Source organism: Copadichromis virginalis, linkage group LG11 (assembly GCF_057382275.1).
Source record: "Copadichromis virginalis isolate Kocher_CV1m ecotype Utaka linkage group LG11, C_Virginalis_male_GT1.1, whole genome shotgun sequence".
Classification (NCBI taxonomy): Eukaryota; Metazoa; Chordata; class Actinopteri; order Cichliformes; family Cichlidae; genus Copadichromis; species Copadichromis virginalis.
The window spans coordinates 23,503,095-23,524,829 of NC_140628.1; the positions used below are offsets into that span (position 1 = coordinate 23,503,095).

General features: G+C 40.8%; 1 protein-coding gene across 1 annotated transcript; it reads left to right on the forward strand.

The window, feature by feature from the left end:
• On the forward strand, positions 1–20,956 carry chrnb2 (cholinergic receptor, nicotinic, beta 2). Its single transcript, XM_085473875.1, has 6 exons — positions 1–347; positions 8,848–8,993; positions 9,724–9,768; positions 12,696–12,805; positions 14,426–15,551; positions 20,282–20,956. The coding sequence occupies exons 1-6, from the start codon at positions 296–298 to the stop codon at positions 20,429–20,431; spliced, it is 1,629 nt and encodes a 542-aa protein (XP_085330001.1). The 5' UTR covers positions 1–295; the 3' UTR covers positions 20,432–20,956.
• The last annotated feature ends 779 nt before the right edge of the window (positions 20,957–21,735 follow it).

Consider the following 21,735-nt stretch of genomic DNA (forward strand, 5'->3'; position numbering starts at 1 on the left):
GCCCCCGCCTTTCCAGCGCGTCGCATCGCTGAGCAACGTTCAGCACGGACAGCCAACACAACTCAACCGAGCGCAGAGCTTACCTGGCTCCGCCGAGATATTTATATTTTCCCCTGAAAAAGAAGGAGTGTGGACCGCCGGAAAGCCCTGACGTCACCATGACAGGTAGACAGTAAAGAAAGGTTTGAGTCGTGAGGAGGAGAGGGAGTTAACACTGCGGGCGTGCTTGAGGTGGCCTCTCCATCCCGGTGAACACCTTTCCGGGCTCGGAGCGCGCTCGGACGCACGTTTGACGATGGACGGCTGGCCGCCGCTGCTGCTGCTGGCTCTCCTCGCCATTGCGGGAGGTGAGTAGCCTACCTTGTCCACATAATGGCTCCATCGAAGCTCTTGTGCGTCACCCTCATAGGGCAATAAAACACCGCGCGTCTGTGCATTAAGGGAATCCGAAAAGGTTTCTTCCAAGTAATGAAGAAGTGAATGCAATAAAAAAAGGACTGGTTAGACGCTAGGGAGAGGCAGAGGTGGAGAAAGCGACTCTTTCACTGCTGTGTCACCATCTTTCTTTAAAACAGCAGCGAGCGCGACGGAATGATGTAGTGGAGAAATACCCACTCCATAGAGCACAATGAAAATACATTAGCAAGTGTAAAGGGGGAAAACACTTGCATCGTAAGCATATAAAATACAAGATATATTTAACCTGAGATTCTGTTGGGGTTAATATAATGCGTTTAGGGACGTGTGTGATGTTCTTCTATGGAATTACTGCTATTTCAGTGTTGAGTGTGCGGGAGTTAGTCACATTTTGGTAGATCAGATGAAAATGATACGTATTAAAAGACTTAAATCAAACTTATAATCTTTTCTACTGAAAATAAAACATGTGATAAACATACATGAGAAATTTACCAGCCTACTGCAACAGCTAAACCACTGTGGCATCAGTTAGCATATTCCTTCTAATTAATTGAGAGAGAAATAAATTATCTTATCACTCACTAGCCTCTCTCTCCTTCTCTCTCATTAACACTGAGGTCTTGCATTGAGTGGGCAGGTTAATAAGAGGCATGTTGGGCTAAAACAACTTCTTCTTCCTGTCATCAAAGGGCAAATGATGTGTCATCAGGGTGCACAGGGAAAGCCTTCTGTTTTTGCACAACAGCTTAGATGGATAAACTTATTGTTATGGGGCGCATGCATTGGGTGGTTATCTTATTTATGGCTCTCGCAGCACATTTAAAGTAAATACTGTAAGCTCTTAGGTTGTTTGGACATATTTTACCTCTGTAAGTTGGCTTTATTTTGGTGTCGCTCCAACACATCCGCTCAGTGGCTGAATTATGACTGCCTTAAGATTTTGTAACCTATCTACAGCAGAGGATAGAGCAGAGGCCAGCTCAGCAGCTCAGAGCAAAAGACTGCCTGTGCAGCAACACACACAGCACACACCTCTGTCCACTCGCGCGCATGCACACGCTTGGCCATCTGCCTTGCACTGACTAACCGTTCATCATCACCAAGGGCGAAAACATGCTGCTTTGACTCCTCTTTTACACCCTCCCCCCAAAAAAGACAGCTTTACACCCATAGTTCATCACACTGCATCCAGAGGAAATGACGAAGACAGATAGTACGAGATAAAGTGCTTCAACTAACATTAACCTGCCACTTATCACATCAAGCACCGGTTGCAGACGTTCTCACCGCACAGCTTTGGTAAAAATAGCAGCTGTATACTAGTTAAAGCATCCGTTTAAGATTTATATGGAAACAACATTTAATGCTCGATTTTGTTAGCAAAAATACAAAATCTAAAGTCTTTAGAGACATACAATAAAATGAAGATAACTAAAGAACATGAAAATAATCAAAAAATATCAGGAGTAACATTCATTTAATAACAGACTTTGTTTTACAGTGAAAATAATGAGTTCCAGTGAAAATCTAATAAGCTAAATGCCAATAAAAGCCTGAATAGAGCTAATTGTTAAAATGTCAAATGTCAAAGGACACGCTTTTTTGTATGAAGCTGGTGTAAATTTGCACAATATTCAATTCTTGCCCTATATTCGGTTCAAACAGAGGTGTTTGCACTAAAAATGCCAACATGAGATATCACTTTAAGGAGCCTCATAAGCTGTGGAGTACTAATGAGTCATCTTCCCTTAAGGGAGAAAATCTGATTAGCATCATCCTCAGAGACTATAAACTCTGTCCACACACAAGCACATGCAAACACATGTTTGAAGAAAAATGCACACTGGGCACATATAAACACACACACACACACACACACACACACCTGGAGCTTATAAGGCGTTTAAGAAGTTTCCTACAAGCGAGCAAGCAAAAACACACAAATGTTAAATACTTAGGAAACACAACCTTTGCCTAGTTTGAGGCTTACGTGTTGATTTCGGTGTTCTTATTTAGTCATGTTTGTCCTTTATTGTAATGTTCACGTCATATAAGAGGCGAAGAAGGCAAGAGACATGTGAGAGAATCCATGCATTTCCCACAACAAAAATAGCCGGCATAAAAAAAAGGTGGTGATCGAATGAAGAGGAGAAAAGTCATAGGTTTACACCTCCAGAGCCACGGCATCATTTACTTACATAAGCATCCACACACACACACACAAACACACACACACGGAGGAGTCTTGTATTGAGTGGCTGTGCAAGGACGCTCAAGGACATTTCACCACCTGTCTAAGAGGCTGCCGTGAGGATTTGGCCATCTCGCTGTGTGAGGAGGATGTCTCTTGTCATTTCCCCAACAGGCCATGCATAATAAAAAGAGTCTGTGGGGCTGAGCTGACCTAATGCAGGGGTTACTGGATATGGAGCAGAGTCTGCGACACTCATCAGCCAGAGATGTCTCTGCATCTTAAAAGATATTTTAATAAGTGCATGCATACACTGGAACGGTAGTCCTCTGCTATGTGTGAATGCACATCAACAAATCATCTCTGTGCTAGCGCTACAGTCTAGAAAGTTCTGCTCCTTTACTTTAGTCTGTCATCACTTTTTGGGTTTTTTGTGGTGCACCGATTTTCCTCATCTGATCTTTGCAGAATCTCATTGTTCACATGACAGCAGCCCTGCTATCGTCTCGCTCAACCTCGCTTTCTCTTTCCGCGCTTTATCTCGCTTGCTTATTTTCTCTGTCTCTATCTCGTTGGACCGACTCCCAATACACAGCAGCAACAGGATCAGATCAGCGGGTAGGGGCAGCATCTGTGATTAAAAAATGTGCAGCGGATTCACCGCACGGGCCTGCACTCGCATGTGAGAGTGTGCGTGATTCCATGTGTAAAACCCTGTGCTCTCATGTGTGATTTGTGCAAGATTGTGTGTGTGTGTTTATGTGAATGAATGTGCAGCAGTAGTAGCAAGAGCAGCAGCAGCACACAGCAGTGTGGCCCGGGAGATTAAAGGGAAGCAAAGGGAGAGCACAGAGGTTTAATAGAAACTTAAGCAGCAGAGAAGAAGAGGCAGATAAGAGACGTTTGGAAAGTTAAGAGTTTTAAATCTGACCTTGTCTAAGAATATTTAAAAAAATAAAGGTGGACTTAAGTCGAGGCAGGTGTGTGCTTACCTTGCACTGATACAGCTTTTTGTAGAAGTGCATTCAAGATGACGCACACCTTTCAATAAAATCAAGTATAAGAGACGAAAAAGACTTTCTAACTTCAACAAAATGCGACATTAAGAGTTATGTGGAATCATTTTTGCAGTCAGTCCTCTTGTTGTTATCTATTCATGGGCACATTTTTGCTGCAGGCGCTGACCCGGTGCAAGCGTGGCCTCGCGATTTATGAGTATCTAAACGACAGTGCAAATAATAGCTGCGACGAGAGGCATAATGCATTTCAAGTGATGCATTTTATTGCAGCCCCTGAAATAGGCACCGCTGTTAGAAGGCCATATCCTGTCATCCAGCAGCTGAGCTCCATGCGTTTTAATAAACAAATGAAAGCTATTACTGCTTATTTACAGTATGATTTCTGGATGAGTTAAACTGCAGCCTCTGACGGCGATGCTTTGCAGCCTTCATTATTCTAAACTATTTTAGCATATTCTCCTCAAATTTCCCTTGATGTGACTTCAAAATGAATGAAACACTTTCCACAGCAGCAATATATTCTGTTTTGTCCCAGTGATCCACTGAGCTAATATCACTCATGCACCTATATATTAGAAAAATTCAAACCTAAGATGTCATTTTAATAGCTCTAGCATATAGCTAGAATATTTATGGCATTTGTAGCAACAACAGTCTATCTATAAATCTAAATATGGGCGTATATCTACGTATCCATGATACATGGACACATTTTTTTTTAAATTTGTCAACAAATTAAATAGTTGTGTTGATCTGTGCATGGTTTTCTCTTAATATTTATCCAGGTTCCAACTAATTTGTTTAAAAATATAATGTTTAAAAATGAACTCAGATTTTAAAAAAATGGTTCTTGGGTAAATAATTGAATTTATGTCAGATTATCATTTTGGCTTCCAGTGATTATAAAAACAAAATAAATGAAAGAAAACAGCTGTTATTGTGTTCCTGTTTTTGTTTTGTGACATGCACTCTTCTCTTTATTGGGCACACCTGTTCAGCTGCTTGTTATAGCTCGCATGGAGACGACCTGCTGAAGTTCAAACTGAGCATCAGAGTGAGGAAGAAAGGTGATTTGGCATGGTTGTTGGTGTCAGACAGGCTTGTCTCAGTGCTTCAGAAACAACAACAATCTGCTGGGATTTTCCCACATAACTATCTCTAGACTTTACAGAGGAAGTTCTGTGAAGAAAATATACCATGAGCTGCAGTTTTCTGCGTGAAAATGTCTTCTTGATGTCAGAGAATGACCAGACTGGTTTGAACTGATGGGAAGGCAACAGTAACTCAAATAAATACTTTTTGATTAAATTCAATTCAGTTTTATTATATATAGTGCCTCAAGCCACTTTATATTCTAATGTAAAGACCCTTAGAGTCAGCTAAAGACAAAAATCAGGTGTGATGCGTCTCAGTTTCTGCTGCAACGCTCAGATGTTCAGATGTTAAGGTCACAAACAATATGAAGACGTGTTGTTTACACCAAATCCCGCCGTGTAGTAATGGCTCGTTATAGTGGTGCATTGTTGCCCCTCCCTAAAATCCAAACACGATCGCAGCCAAGTCCTGGCAGGTTTCATTTAGCTCAAGCCAGGATCCTGCAAAGAAAGGTTTTGGTCAAATTAAATCGTCTCTAGAAACAATCTGATTTCAAGACGTCACGCTGTGAAGCAACAGCAAATACTGTGCATGGTTTGTCACTTGTTTTAAAACAGGTCTTTATTCATTACGGCATGTTTACAAAGTCAGTCACTGATCTAACCATATAACTAAGATCTAAACGCTGGTCAAAAATAAATCATGATTATGATCTTTGCCATATCCGTGGATCTATTAAATAAAAGGTTGAAAAAAAATTCCTTTAAAAAAAGCTGGTTTTTTTTTAAATTAATAACATGTGATGATCAAAGATTAAATGCATCAACTAATGTTTCAGCTCTAATAATAGAACAACATGCTGGAGTGATTTGTCAGTGCTTTCTGTAAAAAAATGAAAACCTCTGTGGTTATTAAAACACAACAAACTCGACTGACTTTACATCTTTGTGCGCAGCGTGGAAAGACAATAAAGCTTCAGGCTGCAGTTAGCCCACAGTGGAATGCCTCTGTTTTTGTGCTCTGATATTGCAACTAGATGGAGGATCAATATTAATATCTCAGTTCTATGGCCACTACAGAGCCAATTGGGTGTTGCCAGTACATCAGTGGATCTCTCCATTATTGACTTAAGAATATTTCAGCATAAAAGGTTTCAGCTGCAGCCAAAAAGCCTCTTTAGCCGTCGACAGAAAGGAGGGCAGAAAATGACCCCAGTTTCCCTCCAACCTTTTCTCATTTGAGCGAGCTGTATAAATAGAGATCATCACTGTAATAGTCTTAGTGGGATAATTCAATTTAGATCTCGCCTCGCCTTCATTTTCTCCACGTTTGTCTTTACAGCGTGAAATATTCATAATGTCACATTAAGTTTGCAATATCTGCTCTGGAAAACAAATATAAAGCCACCTGAACTACCAACAACATTAGAGCCGTTCAGTTCAGCCTTTAGCATGTGGAGACAGAGGCACATCAGTCTGTGGTTAGTAGCATTATTTGAGTGTTGAAGATGAGCGGCCGAGTTAATGTGTTTGCACACTGAGCAGGCTCGAGTGTGTGCGTAGTTTTACATAAAAAAAAAACGAGATAAGAAAAAATGAATCTTTCTGCCTGATTAGTTGCAGTGCTGTAAAATATTGGTGTATCCTGACCACATGCTCATTTTTGCTTAGTTATTTTAAGCTATTTCTGTAGTAAATGCTCTAGTTCACGAAGAAGTGGTAAAACATGGCGTGCTGAAAGTGTTGTGGTATCTATCTATCTAAATGAAGTACATGAGGCAAAAACAGAGTTTGTACAAATCAATATTTGATATGAATACCTTTATTCTTAAACACAGCCTGAACTCTCTTAGCCAATCTTCAGGAAAAGTTCTCCGGGCTTCTTGAAAGACCTTCAAAGCTCCTCTGCACATAGTGATGATCATTTTAGGTCAGTGTTAAGTGGCTTAATAAATGTAAAAAAACATCTTCTAAAAATGGTCAGGTATAAGGACTGGACTTAAATGAATGACAAAGCAGCCGATGTTCAAAGAGAAACTTTGAAAGATCTTCAGTAAGCCTGGAGAACTTTTGCTCATGAGTGCTTTAAAAATTACAAGAAAGTCTGTCTCTACTGAAGCAAAATACAAAGAAATGAGGGACTTAAGACTTTAAGATAATTAATTACATTTTGTCTATTTTACTACATAGTACTTTTATAGTAAGCAGAAATCTTTCATATACACGTATGAGCATGGTTGAATGAACCGTGCTCTTCCTTTTTTTCCTCTGCCAGTCTGGCTTCCTGTCTCATCCGACAGTGTTATTGCCTTGTGCTTCCGGGAATAATATACATTACTCATATGGTTCTGACACAGACAGCAATGCTTATTTCCCTGATGAATGTGTGTCCACAAAATGGCACACATGCACGCATAGAAAAAAAAAGCCAGCTCTTGTGCACAAAAGTACAACACTCATGCTGACAGGACTTGTATTGATGATGCTGATTTAGCGAAGGAAAGGGCAATAAATGTACACTGGCTGTCAGCGACAGCGAGATGGAGATAACAAACAGGATGGGAGAAGAAACGGGCTGACTGGGATGATGAAAAAGATGGTAAAAGTGTTAAGGAAAATGTGATGACAGAGAAAGAGCAGAAGATTAAAAAATAGGGGATGTGGGAGCGAGGGATTGCATCGAGAGGTCACGGGGTATGAATAGAGTCCTTATTGATCCAGAGATAGAGGCTATCATTCCTGTTCAGTGAACACAGCAGCGCTACAGGGCAAAGAGGAAGGGGAGGGTGGAGAGCAGGGGATAAATAGAGGAGGACAGAGTGTCACAGAGGAGCCGGAAACATTCAGAAGAAGTTTGGTACGTCTTCTTTCCATTTCTGTGTTTTAATTTACCTTTTGAGCTCTCATGTTGCATTGCAAGCATCAAAATCAGACCAAATAAATATTGTTTTAAAGTTTTCTAAATACAGTTTTTGTGGTTTTTTATGTTATTTCTATTGGCAGTGACTTCCATTCATCCATAGCCCTGTATAAAACAGTTCTTTTATTTTCGCTGATTCTTGCTATGGGTAATAAACAGTGTCCTGTCTGGGAAAATGTTTATCTCTATCTGCGCTAAAGTACAATTTTTTAAAACAAAAAGACTGAAATCCTTTACGCTGTACCAACTGAACTCTAACAGTTGTTAATTAATTCAAATTTGATTTATTTTTGCGCAGATTCATGGAGAAATTGAGAGTCTAAGCTCTTTGTATACTTTTTAATATCATTGTGTTCATTAAAAAGAAATAATTTTACCTACATCAGCTTTCACGCGTTTGTTTTCCTGCAATGTTAACGGCCTTTAAAAGAGAGTATGACAACATCGGTACAGTTAGCAGCCTGTGTTTATCTTCAGGGGTGGAGCGTGAGGGTGAAAAGACGCAGCGCAGGGATGAGCAGACGCCAGAGAGACAGGGAGTGAAAAGCAGGAGGGAATGAGGAAGGAAGCAGGAGGTGCAGAACAGTTGTTTTTCTCAGTGCATCACTCTCTCAGTGAAAACCCCCCCCCCCGGAAAACCCTCCCCTCCTGTGTGTGGTGTTGTGACAGCTCTGCCTAAATTCAACCACTCACACAGATAAGACTACAGTCTGCTACAGATGGAGGGATGGGAGGGGGAAGAGACAGGGGAAGGGACGCGAGAGACTGAGTGAAAATAACCCAGAGCTACAAAAGAGTGGCAGTTGGGGAGAAGTGCAGCAGGGCAGAGGAGAATACATAGAGACAGAGCAGCGGGACGAAGTGTGTGATAGAGACAGGAAGGAGAGCGATAGAGACATACAGAGTGGTTGACTCATTCTCGTGATGTCAGATCTCGTAAGATCTATGCATTGAGGTGTGCTGACGTCCTCCAGCCGCCGGTGATGAGCAATGTCGCGGCTCTCAAAAGAAGCACTTACGGCACCACAGACTTCAAGCTCCAGTATGTTTGTATTGCAAATCCAATTTGATAAAACACCTTTTAAATAAGGCCAAGTGAGACACAGATGCCTGCAACTTTGGTGCTTCCTGATAGAGCCACACGATGATGATGATGATGATGATGATGATGATGATGATGATGATGATGCGCTTTCATTACAGGCGGCCTTGGGGCAGACACAGAGGAGCGGTTGGTGGAGCATCTCCTAAACCCAGCGCATTATAACAAACTGATCCGTCCTGCGACTAACGGCTCTGAGCTGGTTACTGTGCAGCTGATGGTGTCTTTGGCCCAACTCATTAGTGTTGTGAGTATGGACACGTCTGGGATTGAATCTGTGTGCATGATTTAATGTGATTTTTAGAATTTAATTTGGATAATAGAACAAACAACATAAACACAAATGGTGATTCATTTAAATTTCTGTTTTTCCTCCTGGTAACCTAAACGCCAGAATCTTGATTTAAAACTCAAATTAAACATAATCACAGACAAACCAGCAACACTGAGCAGTATTTGAATATTGTGACGCAATGAATATTGTACTTGTACTTGTTACTCTCCACGACTGCAAACAAGCCTCAGACAAAGGGTAACGTTGCTTTTGTCTCGAGGCTGAAATTCTCTGCTCAGGTTTGTTTGTTTTTTTTATTTTTTTGTTGTAAATTTAACGGCTGCACCGCCGATGTTGCACATAAAGATGATTTATAGTGATGAGTTCTAGCCAGCATATATAAAAGCAGTTACAGGATTCCTTCTGTGGCGCGGGAGGAGCTCTCTAAAGAGAAATTAATCTTGAAGACATCATTAGGGTTATCTTTGGCCTCAGCTTGAAAACAACATTTATTTCCCCCTATTACAAAACTGGGACATGGAGTTTGAAGGATGTTTTCTGAAGCTTGACCCTGTTTAAACATACTATAAATCAGGACATCTCATCCTCACTGAGTCTTTTACATACAAATAACAATGAGCCGCTTCTGAATAAATTCATGCAATAAAACTACAGCTTTTAATGTGAATGTGTTCCATTGCAGCATGAACGAGAGCAGGTGATGACCACCAATGTCTGGCTAACACAGGTGAGAATTTTGACTCCCCATCTGATCTAATCACTGCGTACCCAACATTATGCTACATGGAAAAAGAGAAGGCAGAAAGCTTAGTGAAATGCAGAGAAAACAATGAGTAAATATTTATTTTTAGGTGTGTTTTTTTCTTAGATTTCACAGTGTCGCAGCTAGGTCAGTGGACGTGAATCACAAACCGCGAGGGACTTGGACGGTAGTCATAAATGTGACTTAGATAAACACAAACACACACATTGAAGGTTCCTCTCTCTAAAATTTACTACTGTACGTGATGAATTTCATTGGATAATCAAGTTCCTGAAGTGTTATCACACCAATAGTACACGATTCACGGATGCAGTTACTGGGGTGGAAAGATGCATTTTTCTTTTCCGTGTTGTTGCTGTTTCTGGATAGCTGAGTATGACCCTGCCAGCAATCATGTAGAGCTTCAGTTCAGACAAAAGTCGACAGGACTGGTGAAGAGAGACATCAAAAAAGAGAGTCATGCTCGTCCTCAAACAAAATCCAGAAGAAGAAAAATAAGAGATGGGAATTTACCAGAGAGTGAGAAATGTACAGAAAGACATTTCTGAAGCTGAACTCATGTTTCTGCGCTAATGTTGTGATTTTTGATGTTCTGTAAAGTCATATGTGACCTCTTATAGCTGAGGTATATAGCTATTTGGGCTTAATACTTATAATAATTTATTCAACAACATGAACATATTCTAGATATTCAGACAAATGACCAAAGACTGGCTTAAGCTGAGATTCACAAACCTAACAACTTTGGAAAAAAAAACCCAAAAAAACAGCAAAGATGGGTTGTAAATAAATAATAAAGAAAATCCAAGGATTTAAACTCTTTGTTTCACTACAAAATTGTAACTGTGATGAGCTGATAAGCAGCAGGACTGTAATCTATTTCTATAGCTCTAAGGATGCACATTCATTTCCCAAAAGAGTTTTAAATTTAGTTGTTTTGTTTTGTTTTTTAAGATCACAGGATATTTTTCTTTAGTCTTACTCTTCTTATCTTAAGTGAGCTCTTGTCCAGAGAAGCCATCTTTGTTTCTGGATCTTTTTTAAATATGTCTGCAGTGGAGTCAGTGCAGTGAATATTACATAATACTGTTTTTTGTCCTTGTCCCCTGAGTATAGAGATTTCCCTCAGATTCTCTGAATCTGTCATTGATTTGATCTGCTGTAGACGATGAATTCCACAAATTATTTCCAATTCTGCACAAAAATATTTTATATTGTAAAACTCTTTGGCCACATAGTCTTACTAGGAGTTGTGAACCCCTTCCCATCTTTCCTTCAGAAAGACTCAGCCACGCTAGGATGATTTTGTATACGCAATGAAATTCTTCTGTTTAGAAAACTGTATAATGTGGCCATTGTTGATGGTGTATATATTCAGAAGAAAAGGTCAAGCTTTGAATACCTGGTCAGGGCATGCAAGGCAGATAGCTAAAGCCATACATCAGGTGTTGAAGGACAAGGACATATTGATGAGAAGTGGGCATGTGGACATGGAATATATGGGACAGCATACACTGAAAGACACAAACAAGTGGCTGGGATAGTGTGTAGGAACATCTGTTTCCCAAGTCCCGATGGGAGACACCACCAAAGGTGGGTAAAAAAACCAAAAAACCAACAGGCTAAGGTCCTGTGGGATTTCAAGTTCCAGACAGACAAGCAGCTGCTGGCTAACCAACTAGACGTAGTGCTGGTTGACAAGGAGCAGAAGACCACAGTTGTGATAGGTGCGGTGTTCCCACCGGACAGCAACATCAGAAAGAAGGAGCCAGAGAACAGAGAAGTGCCAAGGGCTGGAGGAACAACTGGAGCAGATGTGGAAGGTAAAGGCCAAAGTGGTCCCAGTTTTAATAGAAGGATTAGGAACTTCAAGCCTGAAACTGCAAGACTGGCTCCAACAAATTCCAGGCACAACAACAGAGGTCTCTGTCCAGAAGAGCGCAGACCTAGGAACAGCTAAATACTGCACACAACAACTCCCAGGTCTCCGGTGCTTAAGGAACACATGCATACCACACCGTCAGGGAGTGAGAGGGAGATTTATATATATATATATATATATATATATATATATATATATATATATATATATATATATATATATATATATATATATATATATATATATATATATATATATATATATATATATAAACTTTTTCATATAAAGCAGTTCTAAGTACGGTTGTCACACACTGGCACATAGACAGACACACACATGAGCCAGATTAGGATTTATGACGTGTAACGGAGCATAGAATCACCATCAGTGCTCTATGGATTCTTTGCCATCAGAAAGTAGGAGTGCCAAGGACAGCTGTCGTGAGCCGAGACAAACTGTAATGACCACAATGCATCACAGTTACAGAGGACAGTCTAGCATGAGCAATACAGCTCCAACCTGGTTATACCACACACAGAACTGTGGTAACAGGTCACAGAGGCTTCAGTGTGGCAATGTCAAAGTCTGATCCACAACATGGAAAACAAGATAATGTTTGTCTTTTACACAAAGTTGCACAGAGGACTCAGATGTCTGCTGATGCATTCACATGCACCCACACACACATACCTGGGAACAGCTGCTGCATTATAATCATGCTGAGTGGTTTGCGGCCGGGTGTGTTTTAAAGACCATTCAGGGTCAGGACAGACATGAGTGTTACTCTGGCTAATGGTAGAAGTGTGATGAAGGTGCAGGTTGGGCAGATAGCATATAACGTACCTTAGGCTTATCTTTATTGCAACATGTCATGTTGACCAGTGACTGAGTGACGAACACAAAAAGACAAACAGACACACCTTCTCCTGTCTGCTTCTCTCAAGATGTCATTTCCTGCTGTGTGGTTGGCAGATGAGTGACTAAGCGTTGTGTTTTTATTGGCCTTTAGGAGTGGCAGGACTATCGTCTGACTTGGGTCCCCGAGGAGTTTGATGGAATGCTGAAGGTCAGGCTGCCCTCCAAACACATCTGGCTGCCTGACGTGGTGCTTTACAACAAGTGAGTCACTCTCTCGTCCACCTGTCCTCACTTTGTAAAGATACAAACTGATAGTGCATACACTGCACCATGAAAGTACAGAACAAGTCACCTGCACTGCATACATCGGCAAATGAAGTGATGAGTCGGTGCACACAGTTGTTCCACAAGAATGCAAACTTCTGTCGTCTTGTCTTTTCCACTTGTAAAATATATGAAGCTTATTTGATGTGCTCGCTGAGAGTCTAGATAATTACCATTGCCTCTCTTTCAATGTGGCTCTTCTATCTTGGACCAATGGAAGGATTTGAAATTACTTCTACACTGTCATACAAATATGCAGCCATCACTTTTAATTCTGCTATTGAGAACAGATTACCTTATGAAAAGTCTTCAGGGGTGCGCATGGTTGACTTAGCCTATTATGCACCTCCAGACCAAAACTTTTCTGCTGGGAATTTAATGACTTTCAGCCTTATTCCTGTCCCTACCGTCTGTGCATAGTTCCTATCCCATCAGCTGCATTCCAGAAACCATCCAGTACTCCTGTGCTGACATACTACATCATACATTTTTATGTGTCGATTCATTTGTGGTTTGTGGTAACTAAATACAAATTTACTTAGGTCCCGAGGACCTTTAACAAGTTGGCAAGATGAGCGGTACGAATCACTCATGTGCAAATGAGTGTACTATCACATACATAGTACATAAATGATAACGTCCCAAATAAGCTTCACTGTAATGTATTACACAAAATGATTAACGTGTAAACTTCATCCGCATGTTTTGTTAATTAGAATTCTCCCGCATGTCTGAGAGAGAATGGGGATGTTGCGGACCACTGGTCTTAATGTAATGGAAACTGAGTGTCAGCATACAGTATGTAAATCAGCTCATCAGAGCACAGCGATCTGTCTGGCCTTCTCCTCTTTCCCTGCTTCAGGCCTTACTTGACTAAAGATTATAAGATCCCTGACCCAACTAACTCTGGAAAAGTGATCCCGTTAATCCCGTGTACCCCAGGTTGGGGTGTTATCCTCCATGACTCCGATGAGTCCAACTGTCAGTCCTTTAAACTGGAGGATTAACTCAGCTTATGCCACTACCACACCACTTTTTATATTATTATTTCATTTGGAGAAAAGATGAAGCGGGTCATAGTGCACTGAAAATGTGCAGCTATGTGTTTGTGCAGGTTCCTCTTTTGTATGTTAAAAATATTCTTGCTGCATGTATTTTTCTGCCATTATCGTAAGATGACATGAAATTCATACAGCTCACAGTAGCTTACATGTGCTGTTTAATCAAGCCCAGATTACCTTAAAAATGATGTCTTCTGCCTGGACTTCACATTCATTTGGTTCCTTATCCTTCCTCTGTGTGTTAATATAAGGAGTCTGTCACGCTGCTAACCAGAGAAACCTCAAAAAGTCACACCCATAACTTCAAGATTCGTTAATGTGTCTAATGAAGCTGCTGCATAATAAGATAAAGCACTACCACATTACCCTATTCAAGAGGCCTGGAAGAAACATGGCTCCTCATGATACTCTTTTATTATTTAAATCATCACACCAGCATCTGGATTTATGTCTGACTCCTGTTTTTGTCTTTATCCTCTCTGACCTTGTCTCTTAGTGCTGATGGGGTGTACGAGGTGTCGTTCTACTCTAATGCAGTGGTGTCTTACGATGGCAGCATCTTCTGGTTGCCCCCGGCAATCTATAAATCAGCCTGTAAGATTGAGGTCAAGCACTTCCCCTTTGACCAGCAGAACTGCACGCTGCGCTTCCGCTCCTGGACCTACGACCGCACTGAAATCGATCTGGTGCTTCGCGCTGATGTAGCCAGCATGGATGACTTCACCCCCAGTGGAGAGTGGGACATCATCGCCCTGCCGGGCAGACGAAATGAAAACCCAGCTGACCCTACTTACGTGGACATCACATATGACTTCATCATTCGCAGGAAGCCTCTTTTTTATACTATCAACCTCATCATCCCGTGTGTGCTCATCACCTCGCTGGCGATCCTGGTCTTCTACCTGCCCTCTGACTGTGGCGAGAAGATGACACTCTGCATCTCAGTGCTGCTGGCTCTCACCGTGTTCCTGCTGCTAATCTCCAAGATCGTCCCACCAACTTCACTGGATGTTCCTCTGGTCGGAAAGTATCTGATGTTCACCATGGTTCTGGTCACTTTCTCTATCGTCACCAGTGTATGTGTCCTGAATGTGCACCATCGTTCTCCCACCACACACACCATGCCCCCTTGGGTTAAACTAGTGTTCCTCAACAAGCTTCCTGCCCTGCTCTTCATGCGCCAGCCGAGAAACAGCTGCGAGCGTCAGCGGCTGCGTCAAAGGAGGAGGGCGCAGGAGCAGAGCGAGGGTGGTCGAAGTGGAGAGGCAGGGGCCTTGATGGTGGGGCTCGGGCTGGGAACTGCTGGTGGGAATGGAGGGGGGACCTCCACAGTGTTTGGTAAGGAGGACAGTGACCCTTGTACGTGCTATGTGAACCGCGCGTCTGTTAAACAGTTTGGAGGGGATCTGGGAGGTGCAGGAGGGGGATCCATCGATGGTCTAAACAGAGTCAGAGAAGGTCGAGAAGGGAGCTCTGGAAACCTTCCAAGAGGGAAGCAAGCAGCTGCAGGTCCTGCTTTGACCCAGGCCCTGCTGGCTCAAGCCTGTCCAGGCTTTGAGGAAGCTGTGGAAGGAGTACGCTTCATCGCAAATCACATGAAGAGCGAGGATGATGATCAGAGTGTGAGTATTATCTGTTGCTTCATATCAGAGCCTGGAGCTGATAGTGTTGCACTAGATTTGTTTATGTTTTATAGCTGGTTAATAAACTTCACTATCATAGTAACTGCAAAAATAGCATTTGACAGCTGCTCAAAATAGATTTTTATGTTGACAACAGATTAAATAAATTAGGACCAGATTAGCTAACTGTCTGCATCAGTGCAAACGCCTCTTTTGGGACCAAAAATCTTCTCTTTGCTGCTGAAATGTGTGGACAATAGTTTTTGAGGAGCTCTTATTGTATATAAATTTATGGGAAAATTACTCAGAGTGGAAAATTGAGCTAAACATATTTCTGGTATTTCGGTATTTCAGTAATGCAAAATTCATAAAGGCTATGTTTGTGTTACAGGAAATATGTCTTTACTTTAAGATGTAATTTGCAATATTTTAGGGAATTTGGGCCACAGTGAAAACTGCAGAGGACACAAAAGCCTCTCAGCACTGTGCACACAGAGTTGTGCAACATAAAAAATAATGTGAATTAATGAATTTATTTTAAACTCTCTTTAGCATCGGCTCTATTATAGAATAAACAGACATGTCTGCCAAGCTATTCGTGGGACTCAGATTTCCCTCATATTAGAAAAATATCAGAATTTTACAAAATGCTGTTCAGGATTTTGAAGAAACATGTTTGTTGCCCACTAAACTATTTGATTCCACAGAGGGGAAAAAAGAATAAAAATTAGAGGGATTTTAAAAATAAAGATCTTAAAGAATAAACATAATAATAATGCCAATGACAACAATGTTTTGCCCAACATATGTACTTTACAGTAACATAACTGAGCAAAACACACCTGGCACCATATTTTAATTGTATATATATATTAGAGATGGACCGATCCGATATTACTATCGGTATCGGTCCGATACTGACCTAAATGACTGGATCGGATATCGGAGAAAAATAAAAAATGTAATCCGATCCATTAAATATCACGAAAGCACCTCACAAAACTTGCAACACGCCGTAACTCACCTCAGAACGTTAGCACGTCGGAGCAGTATGCATCACGTGATAGAGCGGCTGTGGCATGCGGGACCTGTGGTCTGGATAGCATTTGGAGCTTCGCTAGCAACCTGGCATTTCATCTCCGACAAAGTTATCCCCGAGAGAAGTAAAGCAAGTGTGTAAGTCCATCTCTGAATGTTTGTAAAGCATTCCTGCGTTAAGCTTAACAAGCGACTGCCTCTCGCTCTCCGGCTGCTATTTCAATCGTGAAACTGCTTAAATGATCAGCTGATCGGCTTTTCTGTCGCGACTCCATCTTTGTTTTTGGCCCACTTTGCACCAGAAAGAGGAAACCAGCGGCTGAACAACAGCAGCACGTTTAAGCTTGATAAGCTGTTGTTAGAATTTATTTAATATTACTTTCTACACCAGGATCTTTTTCTACGTAGCTGACGCTGGTAACTGTGCAGGGGCGGATCTAGCAAAGTTTAGCCAGGGGGGCCGATAGGGCATTAACAGGGAAAAGGGGGCACAAAGACATACTTTTCTTTCTTATTCTCATTTAAAATGTCTAGCTTTTAATAAATAATTATCTGACACACAAAGTTTTAATTTGATGTAAAATGAATAGAAGTCAATTATTGTATATAGTAACTGTTAAGTCTAATATATATACCCTAGTAAGCTATAGTACTTTTTCCTTTGGGAAGGTACCATCTGTGCAGTCTGCAATTTTGTTGAAGAAAGATGTTGAATCTATTTAATATTTCTTGAAAAATAATTGATTTCTGTGCATTTTTTTTCACACTGCATCAAATTAAGGTTGATTACGTCGATTAAGCATCATGAGGTGGAGCGTGAGGGGTGGTTCCCTATTTTTTATTTATTTATTTTTGTTGTTGCTGGGAGTTGGAACCCTATTAGTTAGGTTGCTTAATATTTACGCTAAGTACTCTTTAAAATACCAGAATAGGGAGGATGGTGTAGGTCTAAGTTTATTAGATTGATCAGTATTGCTGAACTATTAAATATTTTTTTTGTACACAGGTATAACAGAATAGCTTTAGTGTAGTTGTTGTTTTAAACTTGAGTATGAACTTGCAGACTTGCAAAATGCAGCAAGATATTTTAAAAAACAGTTTTGTTGATTAAAAAACACTATATCGGATTCATATCGGTATCAGCAGATATCCAAATTTATGATATCGGTATCGGTATCGGACATAAAAAAGTGGTATCGTGCCATCTCTAATATATATATATATCAAAAATAAAATTTAAATATAACATAATGCAAATATAATAAGGTGGGTGCCACTGCTGGTAGATTTGTCTTTGCTTCAATGTCTGCCTTTAAGAAAAAAAACAATTCTGTTATACTTTTAAATTATTCATATTCTTATTAGCCCTAGCTGCTAGCTACCAACTGAGTTATTATTATTTCTTTAAATGATAACTTAACTCATGGCTAATGTAGCTATCCAATATTTGCTAGTAGTTAAAGGGCTAACATTCATGTGTTCACTGGCCAAGTTGACTTTTATAATAATTGTTTAACACTTAAGTGTTGTTGAAGCAGGAGCTTTACCAACTTCATGTTTTTCATAAAGTGTTGTTCAGATTTGTGAAAATCAATTCAGCTGCTAGTGAGGTGAGGGGCTGTATGCTAGCTGTGTAAAGTTGTGTGCCATCTGGAGGAGGCAAAGGCCGCCCTGATGGGATCAATACTTTTGCAAATGAGTATCTAATCCATCCAATCTCGTTTTTAATATCTGAGCCTATTTTTTTAACAACCTGATTGCCCACAGCTGCCGCTGAGTCAGTCTTTCCTTTGACTTTAATAAACACCTGTAGGCTTATATGTCACATAGAAAAAGCAAGAGCAGTGTGCATTTACACACATGACACAGTAACAATAACTTAAAATGTGCATCGGTCAGGACAAAAGAAAATGTTGTGTTTTCTTTGAGGAAGCTGTGGAAGGAGTCCGCTTCATCGCTAACAAACCTGTGCAAACCTGAAACCTGTCATACACAGGTTTCAGGTTTGCACACTGACCCATTTTGTAATAAAGCAGCTCTTCTCTGCATAAATCCTGCAGTCAACTTGAGCCTTGCTGTATAATGTTTGTAGATTATTCACTGACTAATCATTTCTACTCTGTTTTGAGCTGTGAATTTGCCCTCCTCCTCATAGACTGTCCTGGGCATTATTGATGTCAAAAAGCTTTTTCTTTGCTTATAAAACTGGAAAAATGTTGTTTTTAGATAGTTTAGACAGTTAGTTTTGATTACCTGATAACAGTCCACTCACATCTGTGCTGTTTTCTGTGATTGCAACACCACTAATTTATTCCTCTCAGTAAATCTGTCTTTTTTGTGTAATCACAGACTCAGAGATAGTTATTATCCCACTGTAGCTGCCCTGCTTTAAAAGACTGCGATTTTACTGTTTGTGCTGACCTTAGCACTTTAATCAGACACTTTCTTTGACTGATAGAGCCTTTTAGCAGTGAAAGAAATTTTTTTAACCTTATATTGTAAAATTATATTGTATTGTAAAATTGGTCATTGGGTTATTTTGGGGGGATGGGGCTTAAATTATCTAGTATTTGCTAACTGTCTCCTTATGAAAAGAAACACAGCTCCAAATAAATGCTTTTGTGCTGCTTGTCTACTTTATTTGTTGAGCAGCAGCTTTTAACTTAGTGCTATTCCACTAGCTTAAAAAATGTAATCCTGTAAATTTAAACAGCAATTTTGGCAAAAACAAATGACATTAAAAAAGTGTATTTGATGTGGTGCTGCAGTTTACAGCTCTGACACCATGCATGCTAATATAGCCTGTGATAATGTGAGATGAGCACCAATAGTATCGGCTGATAATACATACCTCCATATTTATTACTCAGATTCAACTGTGTATTAACATAAAAAAATTATCATGTCTCCGTGCGTGTGAAATCCTGCCATAAACAATCTTCTTTTATGCTACCAGCCATAAAAAGTATCCAGAGCAGCACAGATCAGTGCCATATCATGTTATAGTCAAGACCGAGCTGTGCGACTCTGCTGTTTAGTACTGCCATTTAAAATGCAAGGGTTAGTACAAAAGGCCAGAAGCAAAGGAGACAGATCTGGTGATGCAATCGTAACCCTCTGAATATTCGACACAGACATGTAATTATAGCAGCAGCGGCAGCATGACGTGTGCATAGAGAAAGAGTACAACTGGTAAAGAGCTGGAATAGAAGAAGCGAGTCAGCAGAGTGAGGGTGTTATTTTTTATGTCTTATCCTGACCGCATCTTATTGGAGCGTGCGTCTGACATGGGAATTAATAAACCGCAGTAATTCTGTCTATCACTGATATAGTTACCATCCCATCGCCTTTAAAATCCTCCCATTCCCAGCGCAGTGCATGGCTCATCATTCATTCCCCTCTCTCTTTAAGTTATCATCACAGGGGTCACAGTTTCAGAACACCCTCTGTTTCTCTCCGTCCTCCATCTCTCTCCAGTCTCTTACATCCTTCTCCTCCTCCTTGACTCGTGTCAGACCTCATCAGAGCTGTGTAGCTGAACGAGTCTCCATTCACATTAACACTTCACCTCCATTAACGTTGCGTCTAGTTAAAGGCAGACGGGTAGGTCGAATGATAATGAGCATGACTGGACTTGAGAGTGGGATTCTGCTCACCTTAATCTTTCTCTTCACCCTGTTCCACAACCACAGGTGAGCGAGGACTGGAAGTATGTTGCCATGGTGATCGACCGCCTCTTCCTGTGGATCTTTGTGTTTGTATGCGTGTTCGGCACGATGGGCATGTTCATGCAGCCGCTCTTCCAGAACTACACAGCCAAGACCATCAACATGCCAGGTTGACCATTTTTCCCCAGCCACAATCACGCTGACAGACAGCTCCCCGACCAATCAGCACAGCAGGACATGGGCCGGAGGCGGGGGGTGGGTCTGGGTTTTAATGTGTCTATGGTACAGGAACCGGAACTGGAATAAACAACAATCACATCCATTACCTTTATAGTAACAGTTTTTGCAACAAACGATTTTTCTCCTATGAAGATAAAGAAAAACACCATCTTACTCTTACCTGCAGGTTTTTGGTTGTTGTTTTTTTTGTCCAGATGCTTAATGGTGTGACCTCTTTCTGGTGGAAAGGTCTCTCCCTGCTTCCCTCTTCAGCCAGCCAGGGAGTGAGGATTCTCAGAGTTATTCCTTGTTGAACCTTACGCCAGCTAGTTAACACTTTCCGCATTACACTGACTGCTTAAGTGACACGTGACATACCTGTCTTCAGCTACGACAGACGTTGTTAATTGATGTCAGTATCAGAGAGGAAAGGGAAGTTTATATCAATATCAAGGTTCTTATACTCCCCCCCCCCCCCCCCCCCCCCAAAAAAAAAAACAAATCCACTCTGTCAGTAAACTGATTCAGTATATTTTATCATAGCATAGCTGCTTACCACAGTATAGCATTGAGTATATATTATTAAGATTTCTCTATGTTTATTAGATCATGCAAGGATATGACGCTAATAGAGAGACTATGGTGTGTTGTATGATTGTATAGATATAACCAGAATGTGATATAAACTGTAATACACAGCCTGTGATGCGCACACTAACACAATATGTGTAAAAGCAACAGATTGTGAAGGAAAAATATATAGAAGGTAGTTGTACTTCGAAAAGAGCCAGGTTGCATTATTACATAAAAGTCAAAGGGATGAAGTAATAGATTATGCATGGACGGTTTTCTGCTCAGACTGTTGTGCACAGTAAGTAGAGAACAGCCGCAGCCTGCTGTGCCAGAGTGCACAGCTGCACTGAGATGAGTCTAGCTCCTGAGAAATTGAGGAAGCTGAGCCAAGAGTGTGGATATGGGCTCCTATTTGATGGGCGGTGGAACATGGTGGATTGATGGGAGGTGTATCATGGATATTAAGTCATGTCACAACTGTTCATTTTCTGTTATCAGAGCAGGACAAAGCCTCATTCGCTCATCATTTTCTCCTCTCTCCTCTCCTCTCCTGAATATATAATTCTGCAGTGGATTTTGTTCGTGTATGTAATGTCCAGAACATATGTACACATGTACATCTGTGAGATGCAGTGTCCAGAGGAGCATAACACATGTATGTATCCCTCCCATCCTTCCACCCTTTC

Coding starts and splice junctions, on each gene's coding strand:
- chrnb2 (XM_085473875.1), top strand. CDS start 296: ATGGACGGCTGGCCGCCGCTGCTGCTGCTGGCTCTCCTCGCCATTGCG. Junction 9,769..12,695: donor CCAATGTCTGGCTAACACAG/GTGAGAATTTTG, acceptor ATTGGCCTTTAG/GAGTGGCAGGACTATCGTCT. Junction 12,806..14,425: donor GACGTGGTGCTTTACAACAA/GTGAGTCACTCT, acceptor CTTGTCTCTTAG/TGCTGATGGGGTGTACGAGG.